General features: G+C 33.3%; 1 protein-coding gene across 3 annotated transcripts; it reads right to left on the reverse strand.

Moving 5' to 3' along the window:
• Positions 1-11,232: 11,232 nt before the first annotated feature.
• Positions 11,233-15,116, reverse strand: LOC107896954 (prohibitin-1, mitochondrial). 3 transcript variants are annotated; one of them, XM_016822268.2, is made up of 6 exons: positions 14,937-15,116; positions 13,902-14,089; positions 13,523-13,639; positions 12,553-12,723; positions 12,251-12,463; positions 11,233-11,918 (listed from the first exon to the last, which is right to left on the reverse strand). In XM_016822268.2, the coding sequence occupies exons 2-6, from the start codon at positions 14,076-14,078 to the stop codon at positions 11,727-11,729; spliced, it is 870 nt and encodes a 289-aa protein (XP_016677757.1). In that variant the 5' UTR covers positions 14,079-14,089; positions 14,937-15,116; the 3' UTR covers positions 11,233-11,726. The 3 variants fall into 3 exon arrangements, with proteins under 3 accessions (XP_016677757.1, XP_016677756.1, XP_016677758.1); XM_016822267.2 differs by having other exon boundaries at positions 14,933-15,116; XM_016822269.2 differs by lacking the exon at positions 14,937-15,116 and adding an exon at positions 14,663-14,681.
• Positions 15,117-16,377: the final 1,261 nt, after the last annotated feature.

Below are 16,377 nucleotides of genomic sequence, written 5' to 3' on the forward strand. Positions count from 1 at the left end.
AAATCAAGAATTCTCAAAGAAATTTTCTAAGGCACCAAAATAAAGCAAAAGTAAACTCTCAAAAGCAAAGAAGCAAGAAACAAACAAAAAAGTCACAAAAAAAAAACAAATGCACACCAAGTGCTTGAGTAAATACTCTAAATGTATTCTATTACTTTGAAGAATTGCAACTGAATGATTACTAATGAGGGAAGATGCTAGTTGAGCTCCCTCAAATCCAACGGTACAATTTGAATTACATCAACAGTCGAGATTAAAGCATATCTTCAAGATGACGTCCTAAGGGATTTGAACACTTGTAACGCCCCGTACCCGAGACCATTACCGGAGTCGAACACGAGGTGTTAACGGACTTAATTCATTACTTAAACAGCTCATACAATTTATTTTAAAATTTCCAGACAAGCTGTCTAACTGCATCACAGTCGCTTTAAAAATCATATCTCGAGTTCCGAAACTCAAAATCTAATTCCGTAAATTTTTCCTGAAACTAGACTCATATATCTATCTAGTAATTTTTTTCTAGAATTTTTGGTTGGGCCAATTAGTACAGTTTATTAGTTAAAGTCTCCCCTATTTAAGGGTTCGACTACTCTGACCTCTGTGTATTACGAATCAGATATCTCCCTGTACAGAGCTTCAATGACTATGCCGTTTGTTTCTAATAAAACTAGACTCAATAAAGAATCTGTAAATATAAAGCATGACTTCTAATTACCTTTGTACAATTTATGGTGAATTTCCAAAGTCAGAACAGGGGATCCAGAAATCGCTCTAGCCCTGTTTCACAAAAATTTAAACATCTCATAAAATATAACTCATATACCTGTATTGTTCCATTCGTATGAAAATAGACTCATAATTCTTTAATTCCATATTTTATTCATCATCTAATTATATCTCTACTATTTTTAATGATTTTTCAAACTCACGTCACTGCTGCTGTCTTATTCTATTTTATGGTAAATTTTACCTATTTCATGGTTTCCATGGATTAGCTAGTAATTTGACATACATAACACCAAATATGATCATGATTAGCCATTCCAATGGCTAATCATTACCAAGCATTTCCATACCACTCAATAACTATATCATAAGACCATATATACAAAATGATTATAATGCTATACATGCCATACTCAAAATATACGAGCCATTATGCCAAGATGGTATACGGATAGTGTGAGCGAGCCTCCGACCGTTCTCGATTTCCGAGCTGGCTTGTCAAAACTACAAGGAATGAAAAGGAGGGAGTAAGCATAAATGCTTAAAAAGTTCACATGCAAATAGTAAGTAACATAACCATATAAGCAAACATAAAACATCATTTGCATAATCATCACCAAGACATTCATATCACATTTTCATTTATCATCTTACCATATTTTTGTTATATCGATTTTTCAACCCGAGGGTTAAGAACATACCTGTTCAAAGTACCCATTTCACAACACTTACCAATACGTCCCTTTCATCTTGAGTATTCCTCCATTTCAGTAGAACTTTACCCGTTGAACACATCGGAATATAATTTGGATACATGGAAAGTTTGCACATAAGTGCCACATATGTAGCCAAGCTACCATGTAACCCGCCCATAAGCGAACTCGGACTCAACTCAACGAGCTCAGGCATTCGCATCCATAAGTGAACTCGGACTCAACTCAACGAGCTCGGATGCCTAGTTACATCTCACGAACTCGGACTCAACTCAACGAGTTCGGACGCTCGCATCCATAAATGAACTCGGACTCAACTCAACGAGTTCGGATGCCCAAATATCCCAGTGACATGTCACTTGTATCCTAATCTATTCCTAAGGTTCAAACGGGCTTTTTTCCTCGATCTCACATCTTTGCCGTCTTCCACGGAATATCGAAATCGATACTTCGGTAATAGTTCATACTCATCAAGTAATTCACATAATTACATATTATTCAACAATAACCACAAAGTATAATATTTCATGATAATAATCGGCATCATATCTTATAAACAACATTAAATTGCTTAAAATGACAATTATGTTACTACATTTACACATGAACTTACCTCGTATGCGAAAATGGCTACTTTTACCATTTCGTCCACAACTTGGTATTTTCCCCATTTTAGCCCGAATTTCAGTTTTCCTTGCTCTATCATTTAAAATATAGTCTAATTAGGACTCACATTATTCAAATTGACCCAAAATCATATTTTGGAAAAATTACAATTTTGCCCCTAAACTTTTGCATATTTACACTTTCTCCCCAAAGCTCGTTAATTAAACTTCAGCCTATTTTCTTATGTTTTATGACATTCTGATCATTTTTCCCTTCTATGGCAACATCAAATTCTCACTCTAACATGTACTTATGACTATTAGGTATTTTTACCGATTAAGCCCTTTTGCTCGTTTTCACTTAATACCGAGTAGCACAAGTCTAACATAATTTAAAATCTCATATTCTATCATAAAACACCAAAATACACAAATTTCACCTATGGGTATTTTTCCAAATATAAACCCTAGGTTAAATTATTGCTAGCATAAGCTAAATCGAGCTACCGGGACTCCAAAAACGTAAAAATCATTAAAAACGAGGCTAGAACGGACTTACAATCGAGCTTGGAAGCTTGAAAAACCCTAGCCATGGTTTCTCCTTGCTATATTCGGCCATGGGGTTGAAGATGAGCAAAATTGGCTTTTCAGCTTCGGTTACCAATATTCTCATCTATCCAAACTTTGTCAACATGTAATAAACTTTTCAGCTTTCACAAGATGAAAACCTTATCATTCGTAGTGACTTTAACTAATATCCAAATCTTTCTAATATATATGCACTTCTCGTTCAGACTATTTACTCTTTTATCAGTACAAAAATGAAATTATATTATCAGACTTGAGAAAAATAATCCTGACATAATTGTCACATGAAATCTTTCAAATAAATAATTCACCATACCAACTGAAACTCGCACTTTTATCACCTATGCCTTTACTGATGTCAAATCCTTACACAGAAATTAGAAAAATCCCGATACTAAAATCACCACATTACCAAGATCAAATTAGAAGTATAGTCATATTTGACATGATTGTCACGAGCTGAAGAACGTACTTCAAACATGAGTCATAATTGACAAATTATTGAACAAAGATAACAAGAAAACCGAATAAAGAAATCCAAGATAGAGAAACTCGAAATAAAGAAATCCAGAATAAAGAGATCCAGGATAAAGAAACCCAAGATACGCTACTATGCCGGAGAATCGAAAACCAAACTCATAGAGAAAATACAGAATACCCCGATAATTCTTCAAAGAAAGAAAGTCCAGAAGAAAACATCATTTAATCCCACTGAAATCAAATATAACAAGATCAATATATCTTCCCAAACATATATATCAGATGAATCATCAAGTAGAAGAAACAGAATCATAATATCATACGTATTCTCTCATCAATTCTTATCAGACGAAATGAAATAGAATACCCGATGAAATAGAGCAATATAAATTATAAACCAGTCAGACTACCAATGCTTTCATCCAACACCAGAATTAGAAGACATTCCCATATAACAAGAATTTCTTCAGAAGATCAATAGCCATAGAAATATTTCTGAGAACGGGTAAACACATAGAACATCTCAAAAGAGACTGCTAAATCTGTCCAGTCATAACTGTCACACTCAGATAGTTCACATTTCAAATATCATTTCCCCAACTAGTTCTGTCGTCACAAATTTCATATTAAACCATTCACTAAAGAAGGCCAGTTCTGAATAAATTTCGATTTACACTTGTCTCGACCTTGCACCTGAGTAATTCGATTTACCAAAGAGAATTCCTTCTCTAACTGGGACAGTGCATAATTCCAATAATCTTTATATCAATCCGATACTTTACTAGCTCTGACTTTACTTATCAGCTCATTTTCAATCTCTGATCATACTTATAATTATTCTATCACTGAACTCTTTGGGTTCTCAACCGGAAACTTATTCAATACAAATCTCATGAAATTTCATTATAAGTACCACTTCGGTAAGGGAGAGGGGTTGTAGGACCTCTGACTCGACTTTCTTATACATACACATATGACACAACTTCCATCATCATAGCAACATCATCAAAATCATGTCATTCATTCAGGCAATGCAACATTCATGTTGGCTTACACAAATTTTCCTATTGTCCCATTTAGACAATATACTTATGCATACATTCTATGTTTTCTAGATAGCTTTACTTATCCATTCATTTAATTAAATTAATTCATGCTCATGACATCATATAATGCCAAACAAACATAGATATTTGCATCACAATCACAACTTTCATTTCGTGCATCATCATGTACATATCATTACAATCATATAATTCAGTCCAACAATTTAACATAGATAAGTTCATTTCATTATAATCCTTTATCTCATAAAAATTATATACCATTAACATTCATCAACATTCGACATCCAATCAAGACAAGGACATTTTCATTCGTATCATAATATTATGACCTTTATTCATACCTCTACTACTTTCTATTTATTCCGTTCATCTTATCAAGTGAGCCACATACACTACATCATATGAGTATTAAGCAAATATGGATATTTATCACATATGTATCATAAACTTTTATTCATACTTTTCTGAACCGAGACTTATCATAATCATAATTTTACTCAAACACCTTCACATAACATTGAACATGGTCGGCGCAGCTCGGTTGGAGAGTACCCTGTCTAAATAAGACGGTACTCATACGCGTCGGAAGACATCACACTATCACAGATCAGTGCATGTATAGCTAAACTTTTACACATGCTAGGTTAGCCCGAGAACCGACTAAACCAGCTCTGATACCACTAAATGTAACGCCCCGTACCCGAGACCGTTGCCGGAGTCGAACACGAGGTGTTAACGGACTTAATTCATTACTTAAACAGCTCATACAATTTATTTTAAAATTTCCAGACAAGCTGTCTAACTGCATCACAGTCGCTTTAAAAATCATATCTCGAGTTCCGAAACTCAAAATCTAATTCCGTAAATTTTTCCTGAAACTAGACTCATATATCTATCTAGTAATTTTTTTCTAGAATTTTTGGTCGGGCCAATTAGTACAGTTTATTATTTAAAGTCTCCCCTGTTTCAGGGTTCGACTACTCTGACCTCTATGTATTACGAATCAGATATCTCCCTGTACAGAGCTTCAATGACTATGCCGTTTGTTTCTAATAAAACTAGACTCAATAAGGAATCTGTACATATAAAGCATGACTTCTAATTACCTTTTTACAATTTATGGTGAATTTCCAAAGTCAGAACAGGGGATCCAGAAATTGCTCTAGCCCTGTTTCACAAAAATTTAAACATCTCATAAAATATAACTCATATACCTGTTTTGTTCCATTCATATGAAAATAGACTCATAATTATTTAATTCCATATTTTATTCATCATCTAATTATATCTCTACTATTTTTAATGATTTTTCAAACTCATGTCACTGCTACTGTCTTATTCTATTTTACGGTAAATTTTACCTATTTCATGGTTTCCATGGATTAGCTAGTAATTTAACATACATAACACCAAATATGATCATGATTAGCCATTCCAATGGCTAATCATTACCAAGCATTTCCATACCACTCAATAACCATATCATAAGACCATATATACAAAATGATTATAATGCTATACATGCCATACTCAAAATATACAAGCCATTATGCCAAGATGGTATACGGATAGTGTGAGCGAGCCTCCGACCGTTCCCGATTTCCGAGCTGACTTGTCAAAACTACAAGGAATGAAAAGGAGGGAGTAAGCATAAATGCTTAATAAGTTCACATGCAAATAGCAAGTAACATAACCATATAAGCAAACATAAAACATCATTTGCATAATCATCACCAAGACATTCATATCACATTTTCATTTATCATCTTACCATATTGTTGTTATATCGATTTTTCAACTCGAGGGTTAAGTACATACCTGTTCAAAGTACCCATTTCACAACACTTACCAATACGTCCCTTTCATCTTGAGTATTCCTCCATTTCAGTAGAACTTTACCCGTTGAACACATCGGAATATAATTCGGATACATGGAAAGTTTGCACATAAGTGCCACATATGTAGCCAAGCTACCATGTAACCCGCCCATAAGCGAACTCGGACTCAACTCAATGAGCTCAGGCGTTCGCATCCATAAGTGAACTCGGACTCAACTCAACGAGCTCGGATGCCTAGTTACATCTCACGAACTCGGACTCAACTCAACGAGTTCGGACGCTCGCATCCATAAATGAACTCGGACTCAACTCAACGAGTTCGGATGCCCAAATATCCCAGTGACATGTCACTTGTATCCTAATCTATTCCTAAGGTTCAAACGGGCTTTTTTCCTCGATCTCACATCTTTTCCGTCTTCCACGGAATATTGAAATCGATACTTCGATGATAGTTCATACTCATCAAGTAATTCACATAATTACATATTATTCAACAATAACCACAAAGCATAATATTTCATGATAATAATCGGCATCATATCATATAAACAACATTAAATTGCTTAAAATGACAATTATGTTACTACATTTACACATGAACTTACCTAGTATGCGAAAATGGCTACTTTTACCATTTCGTCCACAACTTGATATTTCCCCATTTTAGCCCGAATTTCAGTTTTCCTTGCTCTATCATTTAAAATATAGTCTAATTAGGACTCACATTATTCAAATTGACCCAAAATCATATTTTGGAAAAATTACAATTTTGCCCCTAAACTTTTGCATATTTACACTTTTTCCCCAAAGCTCGTAAATTAAACTTCAGCCTATTTTCTTATGTTTTATGACATTCTGATCATTTTTCCCTTCTATGGCAACATCAAATTCTCACTCTAACATGTACTTATGACTATTAGGTATTTTTACCGATTAAGCCCTTTTGCTCGTTTTCACTTAATACCGAGTAGCACAAGTCTAACATAATTTAAAACCTCATATTCTATCATAAAACACCAAAATACACAAATTTCACCTATGGGTATTTTTCCAAATATAAACCCTAGGTTAAATTATTGCTAGCATTAGCTAAATCGAGCTACCGGGACTCCAAAAACGTAAAAATCATTAAAAACGAGGCTAGAACGGACTTACAATCGAGCTTGGAAGCTTAAAAAACCCTAGCCATGGTTTCTCCTTGCTATATTCGGCCATGGGGTTGAAGATGAGCAAAATTGGCTTTTAATTTTGTATTTTAATTCATTTTACCCCTAAATGACCAAAATGCCCTTACTACTAAACTTTCCAAAAATTCCATCCATGTCTAATTTTTGTCCAAGACTTAGAAATTGGTAAAATTATATTTAAGACCTCCTAATTAATATTTCAAAACAATTTCATACTAGAAACTTCTAGAATGCAAGTTTTGCAAATTATTCGATTTAGTCCCTAATTTCAATTTAAGCACTTTATGCATAAAATTTCTTCACGAAATTTTCACACAATCATGCAATCATATCATAGACCTTAAAATAATCATAAAATAATTATTTCTATCTCGGATTTTGTGGTCACGAAACCACTATTCCGACTAGGCCCAAAATCAGGATATTACAACACTATACAATCTTATCCATTAGGTTTTACAATATTCACCATAGCAATTCTAGTTTTATTGGAGTGTTTCAATAGACCACCAATGTTTCAAGTAAATATACTTTTTCATGTGTTCCACAAATCCTGCTAGTTCAAGTGGGTTAAATGAACCACATTTAATTAGTTGACCTTTAACGGCGATTTTATACGCAATGGTTATGAGATTTGATTCGCGGCTCATGATACAACCCCCAATCAAAATAGAGGCACTACTTACAGCCTTAACTCTTTTAGCATTCAAATGGCATGGAAGAGAGGTCAAAGCATGGTGGTTGGTTTTGTTCCAATACCAATTGTATCAACTCGAACACTTCATTCCGGACATAAACTGAAGCAATACAATATAGATTTTGTTTCGGCTCAAATTTCGACCTATCCCACATGTATTTGACATATTTCGACTTGTTTTCAAAAAATGATGTATCGGTGAAAATTTGAGTTAAAACTTGTGAGTGAAAAGAAAAAGAACTATATAAGAAAATGAACTAGCTGTGAGAAGAGAACAAAAAAAAGGAAGAGAGAAAAGAAAATAAAAAAGAAAATACAATAAACATTAAAATCTCAAAAATTGAGGTATGGAAAAAAGTCTTAACATTCAAAAAGTTGAAATGAATAAGTAAAACAAAACATCACGTCGGATAAATTTTGAGTTTTCACAAGCTCAAAAATAATATTAATTTAATCTACAAATTTAATTTAAATAAGAATTATATTCTATTTTTAAAAAATATCTATATTGATAATAGTTAAAAATGTTAATAAATGAATAAATAAAATTTATTTTTATAAAAAAAATTTAGGGTAGATTACACCAACAGTCACCCAACTTTAGGGTAGCTGACAATACAATCACCTAGGTTTCATTGCAGTCACTCAACATTCGAAAAGCTACAAAATAGTCATTTTTACCGTTTTCCGTCACAGACGTCACGGCAAAGTGACATGGCAGGTGACGGCGTCGTTGGTGTAAAAAACCATCCAGTTGCCCGGTTACTCTCACTTTAACAACCCTACCAGCACCATTTTAAGGTTAAAGAAGAAGAAGAAGAAGATGAATGAGAAGAGGAAAAATGGAGATGCCCTGTTCGTAGACCCAATGACCCTCCATTCATTGTATCTTATATTCAACCTCAAACACCTCACTCATTTCCTTTCACCCTCTCATTCACTCAACCACCAACAAGATTCTCCTTTCAAAGAGATTTTTTCTGCTATGGCAATTTAGAAGCGAAGTTAATCACCCAATTATTTGCTTTGGACAAAGAACACTAAGAATATTGGCCAAGAAATCAACAGATATAAAAAAAATTAACAGTTTTGCAAAGCTCTTCCCTTCCCAAATTGTTCCCAAAAACCAATGTGGTTGACTGCTGATAACAAAGAGACAAAGGCGTTAAAAAAATAGAATCTAAGAAAATATTTTCTCCAAAACAGTTCAAACAAAGATTATAACCTTTTTTGGCCATATATGCTCATTGAAAATTCAGATTGTAGAAACAAAATGCCAATGACACAATTCTTCATTTTTTTTTTGATAAATTGCACCAATAGTCACCCAACTGTTGGTGTAATTTACCCTATAATAAATTATCCCCAAACAAAAAAAATTGTACCCTAAACCCTTATACCCTATTAATCGATTATTGAGTCGATTTCTAACCTTAAACCCTTCTTAATTGATTCTCGAATTAGTTTCAACCCTAAACCAACCCAAATCACATTCAAAATTTTCCCAAATCAATTTTTTTTACCCCAAATCCTCTTAATCCTAATCTATTTCTAATTTTTTACCCCTAAACCCATAACTCTTTAATTTTTTTCCCTAAACTCGCCCCCAAACTAAAACCCATTAGCCGCTTCACCAACGTGGCAAGTTAACTTGCCACATCGGCTAGTTAACTTGCCACGTCAACATCCCGTTAACACCCTAACGAAAACTATTAATCAGTGACTATCTTGTCACTTTTTTATAACGTTAGTGACTGTTTTGTAACTTTTCGAAAGTTGAGTGACTAAAATGAAACCTAGGTGACTGTTTTGTCAGCTACTCCAAAATTGAGTGACTGTTGGTGTAATTTACCTAAAATATTATTGTATTTATTATTAGTAAGAAATAGGTTAAACTACCTAGTTGGTCACTTGACGTTTAATCACCCAAATAAAAAACTCGTCACAATAAAAATACTGAACCAAAGCAGCAACTTGATGTATCCAACAAGTATCGGTGTCACCAAGACAAGAAAAGTTCCAAATAGCAACTACATCGCTATGTTGCTCCAACTATTTCTTTTTTTGAAATACCCATATTCGAAATGGGATATAATCTTCTAGTGACATGGAAAATCTTCAACAAGGTCAAACATATTGGACACTCGCAACTGAGTTCCAACTACTAAGCTTGTAAAATATAGTAACATCGACACCCTTATAAAATTCTAAGACCATAATTTAATTCCTTGCAGAGAAATTTCAAACTTGGTACAGTTTCATTTGATTTTTACTTTTGGCTATTTTTAATAAGAAAGTAATTCTTTTTCCACTGAAAGTGATCAAACAATTCAACATAATATAAAATTCTAAAACCAAACATCTTGTTATCCACAAAAGATGAAATTTTAGCTTCTAATAATTCAAATACAATGGATTTGCTTTTGTGAACAAATCATAAAATTAACGAGGCTTATCATGTAATCTTTCTCGATGTTCTCAGAAAAGTAGAGAAAACAAGGCAAACATTACATGAAGAACAGAGAAAAGAAAGAAAATGAAATATTTGATAGTATTTGTTACAGTACCTGATAAACCTTGACTGTCGGCGAAACCCATTATTAAGGGTAAGAGATTGCAGCTGGAAGCAGGGAGCAAAGGAAGAAGAAGAATGTGGAAACAGGGGCGGCGTGGAAGGAAGAAAAAAGGTCAAGAAAGATGAACAGTAACCAGGGGTAAAAAATAGTCAAAAATATGTAACAGTGACTAAAATGTTTAATTATAGTAACAATAGTGACTAAATTACTAATATTTTTTTATTTAAGTGAGCAAAATAAAAGCATCAAAAAAATTAATCATCAATTAAGTAATTTATTCTAAAAAATAATAGTATGAAACGTAGTATGATATATTTACTATTACATATAAAGTTTAACTAGTAATTATATAAAAAATAACGGTTACCAGTAGCACTGAAAATATAATACTGGAACACTGAAAATATAATACTGGAACGATATTGACTACCTTGTGTCAAAATAGCATTATGGATAAAGTTTGCTCATTCAATCCTCAAAAACTGATTTTCTTCAACAATACCACACAGATCAAACTTGAAATTTTGGGAGAAGCTCTTTCCTTACTGCTTATGTACAACTAATCACACCATATCTAAATTAATCTTAAAACGAAATGTGGGACTTCATTGCCGATGTCAATCAATAATAGGAGACATCATACAACTTGCAAGAGTCGACATTGTTAGACACATGATTTTGGCTGCCGCCGCCAAGATTGCTCGTATTAACACACTATTCTGGTAGCCTCAGCCAGATATTTCGGGAGCTAATTTTAGTTGAAGCAATTCAAACTAGTTTAACAAGAACAAACAATGGAGTACAGGTCTAGGCTAGGGGTGGCCAACCAAACCATAAACCGGATCAAACTATCTGATGCCGTTTCAGGTTTATTTGGCAGGGTCAAATAGTTGAAGCAAATTACATAAGACAAAGCCGAAACACCATGGGATTCCTATCATTCCACAACTCGACCTTGACCTTAATCCAAAAGTTACATAAATCCACATCCAACACGTCCATTAGTTCCATTGGGTAAGGTATTAATTTGAATAAAAGATAGAATTGACCACTATCATATATCCAATAGCCCTTCTCTACCTCAAATAAACAGCCCCATATGGATCAACTGATATGATGTTTGGACACTGATCCTTTAAGACAATAAATCCTTCAAAAATCCATGACGACAGCAAAGCCTTCAAGTTTGTATTTAACGTTCTCACAATGGAGTTATTGAACCAAGTGTGAAATAAAGGTAATCATTTTACTTTGGGTGGGATTCAAGATCCATCTCCTGAAGGTTCAGCAACAGATCCTTTGAGTTCAAGAAGACTTTGTTGGCTGAATTTGCAATGGTCTGCGCAATCTCTCTAGAGGCTTCAATTTTCCTCAATGTAATGAATGCTGGGTTCTTTGCAATTGCTTGACCAATGAGTTGGGCACTCTTGGCTTCTCCCTGTAAACCAGAAAAACAAATAAATTTCAGAAGAGAAAAATGATCCATTTTATCATATTAAGCCAAATATCAGAATTTTCTGAGAGAAGCTGAAACTGACATTCAAGTATGTTTCAGATTATCTTCTACCCTTTATAAGAAAGGATCTATCCTTTTTACCAGATCTACTTGATATTCCCATTGAGCTGCATTTATCATCTAATATTATAGAAAAAATCATCCATTTCACCACCTTGGCTTCTTTTTTGGTCATTAATTTTACTTCCTCATTTCCCCCCTTACATCCATAACTACCAAGGCCATAGTGTGTGGGTCTATTTTATGTATCTCACCTGTGCTCGGATGACAGCACTTTTCTTGTCCTGTTCAGCTTTTTCCACAATAAATTTAGCTCTCTCAGCTTCTTGGGCAGCCACCTGTTTCGCCTCAATTGCAGCAGTGAATTCCTTCCCAAAAGTCAGACTTGTGATGGACACATCATCAAGTTGAATGTTGAAGTAAGCTGCCCTTTCAGTCAGAATCTTCCGGATTTCCTTACTGACATTCTAAAAGCACAACAGTTCAACTTCAGACAATTGATCCAAACCATCTATGCTATTACTGGGGCATCTAAAATCTATGACAGGATATCTACCTCTCTCTGAGTAATGAGTTGGCTAGCATTGTATTGAGCAACAACAGCTTTTAAAGTTTCATGAATGATTGAAGGCAGGACCCTCTCATTATAGTTCTCACCAAGGGTTCGATAAATTTCAGTTAACTGAGTTGACTTAGGGCGAGTGAGAACTCGAAGCCCAATCTTGACCTGCAGAGGATATAGTTCAGAAGCAGGTTTAGTGTCTAATTAAGGCATTACTTCCTGCAACATTTTTCTATTTTAAGTTTCTACCTAATATAACTCTACAAATGAATGTAAGCTGTAGCATCAACAAGAAAGGGAAAAGCATAAAAATGCCTCATGGGTACTCTGTTATGGAGCCTTTTAAAATGATTAGATGAAATGTAAGCATTTCACTTAGCGTAAATAGAATGTAAATTTCATATATTGTATTCATAGCTCATATGTCCATATCAGAGGTTGAATATACACAAACAAATAATTCTTAAAAGATGGAACAACCATTACATAACTTTCAAAAATTAAAAGCTTGATAGGAGGTATGACATAGAAGGAAAGGAAATGATTACAGTTACAATTAATATGTACGCAAAATATAGCAATTAATATATAAATCTAATTAATGCTGTTTGTTTAGTAAGAATTGATGTACCAACTAGTAACGAAATATTCATCTGATTGACTGAGAACATAAATTCATAATTTAAGGATTTAAACCCCATGCTTAGGTTGTGTTTGGAAATTTAGATTAAAAAATAGTGTAGCTGTGAGATAAAACACCTATAAATATAGCATTTATGGTTATTTCTCAAATTCGTGGATTTGTTGGATGCATGTTTAGTTGTGCATTTGAAATTCATAAGGATATTTGTGTGTTTTAATTTTTGAATCCCTGGTTAGTATCATTTTAGATTTAGAGAACTAAAAAGCAACGAGGTAATGATAGCAAAAAAGTCTTAAGTGAAAATTGAAAAGTAGCATTTACCATCTGGAGATCACGACTACCAGAAGTACTCTCAACTAAATGAGGTCTTGCACGGACATCATAGATGATAGGCCTCTCAAACCATGGTATCATAAGGTGTGTCCCCTCGGAATAAACCTGCAGAGCCAATCATTAAACTTTATGGCATACTGCTAGACAGAAGCTAAGCCCAAAGGAAAAAAATTATAAACAAGAATGTCAAAAGGACAGCAGAAAAAAATCTGGTCATTCAAGAAAGGACAGCACAAGGCTACTAGTTAATCAATTCCATATAGAAGCCATAGTATGCAAGTTCTGTAAAGCGCTATAATATCCACAAACAACAGATATAGGGAAGGAGATGCATTCTAGAAAACATGTCAACCAGTAAAATTATGACCTTATCTTTGATGCCCAATATCCGATTGAAAACAATTGCTCGGTGACCTCCATCAACGTTGTAGAGACTATTGGCAACTCCATAGAGGCCAAGCCCACCAATGACTCCAATCTTAAGCAAAGCAGGAAGTGCTCCACCTCCAGGCATCTTAGGAACTTTGAGGTTGTTGAGATTCATTTTACTCAATGCTGAAAAGTTAAACATTAGATGTCAAATTGCAGAAGACCCCAAAGGTCAACATTAAACCCAATGTGAGATGTCAGAGAAATAGCTTAAGCAACTCTAACTCAGAAAAGGAAACTATCCAAACACATACGTATTCACACATGACAATCCATGTTTACACTCTGTATAGGAGAAGAGGCCCCAAACATTCCCGCGGCCCCCTCCCCCCATATAATTAGGAATTATAAGCAATATCTAGCAGAAAGGAGTCTAAGCACCCAAACTATTTCCTTGTCATGAAAATACAATATACTGCCTCCACAAAGAACATAACACAGCCAAAATACGTCGACTCATACAATATGTTGCTAAACAATCTATAAAGGTACAATATTTCAACAAGTTTTCCGTTCATTTCAATCGTACAGAGTCAAACACATAATCATATATATATTTATATATTCCAGCATGATCATGTCTCAAATCTCTATCTTTAATTACAATGCAAATGGGCTTCCCTCAACAACTTAGAAAAGTACAACAAAACCCAGTCATTTCATCAAACCGCAAAACAAGTAAAAGAGAAAGAGTAGGACCCTAAGAGCCTCAAAGCTGACAGCTCTAACAATCTAGCTCTCAAGAAAAAGAGGCTGCCGCTTTTAACAGTGGCGGGTAGCACTGCCTTGACCAAGAGATACGAATTAACAATAAGAAATGCAAAGAGGGGAAACGAAGCCGCTCAATTTAGCACCCGAAAGGCTGATAACTTCCGCCCAAAATTTCTAAGCAAACAAACGCAGCAAATATAATCTAAGACTTTTCTTTTGGGAAAAAAGAGAGAGAGAGGAAGATGCAGATCGAAATACCTACAAAATGGCAACCTTTGATGAGAGGAATAGAGGGATTCCGGGGTTAGCGAAAAAATAAGGAAGGAGAAAGGTAGGGTTTAGGGTTTTATATTTTGGGTTTTGCTTTCAGTCGATCCGATATGCTCTTGGGCTAATTAATCTTATTTTCTTTTAATTTATTTTTGGCTTAATGCCTCTATTTCATCTAAACTATACTTGACAACCTTTTCCTCTTATTTGATTTAATCTATTCTCTATAACAACATTAAATAAACAGAATGACAAATTAGAATATACCGTATAACACATTTAACAAATCAAAATGTGTCATTTGCCATTCAAATTTATTAAAATTTAATAACATTAAATTGAAGTAGAAAAATAGAAAAAAAAAAGAAATTAAAATTTTAAATATTAAATATCTTTGACTTTAATTTATCATTGCTGTCGTTGACCTACGTTGACGTATAGTTAATTTTGAATTTTAAATATTTTTCATAAATATATATTTTAAATATACATACTTTGCAATTTTTTAAAATTTTATACGTTTTTTTTTTAATGTTCAACTTTTTCTTTTTCTTTTTTATTTATAGACTTTATATTTTTTTTAGTTGAATTTTTCGAATTTTTGAAATTTTAATTTTTATAAAATTTTTAATTTTTATATATTATTTACACTTTTTAAAATTTATATTTATATATTTTAGAAATCTATAAAATATTATTTTTATAAAACTTTTGAATTATTTATATTACATATATGACATTTTTACCTTTTAATCAATATAATATACATAAAACTAAAAAAAAAAAAGATGGCATGACATGGCATAGAGATGTTCATAGGCTGAGCCGGGTTTTGGCTAGGCCTGAGCATGATATTAACACAATTTATGCTTGCACAAGCTTGACACAGCTCGGAATATAGGCTTAAAATTTTATTCAAATTTGCTAATATTTGCAGATGGTTAACTCAAGCCCATTTTAGGCCCACCCATATTATTTGTAAGAAAAATATTTAAAAATATATTTATATTATTTTAATACAATATTTAATAATTTTATATATTTTTATTTATTAAATTTTTATATATAATTAATTATCTTAACATTTTTAATGTTAACACTATAGATATAATTTTATGTGTTATAAATTACATAAGATATAAATTTAATATAATATAAATTATTTTTTTGATAAATAATATAATATAAAATATTACAAACTTAAAAATGGGTCCATATTTTAAACAAACTTAATTTTTTTTCCTAAACTCAGTTTTCGGTCAAAATATTTTTGCCTAAGCCCTCCCAAATTTCAGATGGGCCTTAAAACCTAATTAGGTAGATTGATCCATGAACAAGTATAACATGGCGCATTTTAATAGCGCCACATGGCAGGTTTAATTTTTTTTAACGAAATGGCTCAAGTTGGATAACGGGAGGGAGGGAGGGAGGGA

The sequence above is a fragment of the Gossypium hirsutum genome, chromosome A03 (assembly GCF_007990345.1).
Source record: "Gossypium hirsutum isolate 1008001.06 chromosome A03, Gossypium_hirsutum_v2.1, whole genome shotgun sequence".
NCBI classification, from domain to species: Eukaryota; Viridiplantae; Streptophyta; class Magnoliopsida; order Malvales; family Malvaceae; genus Gossypium; species Gossypium hirsutum.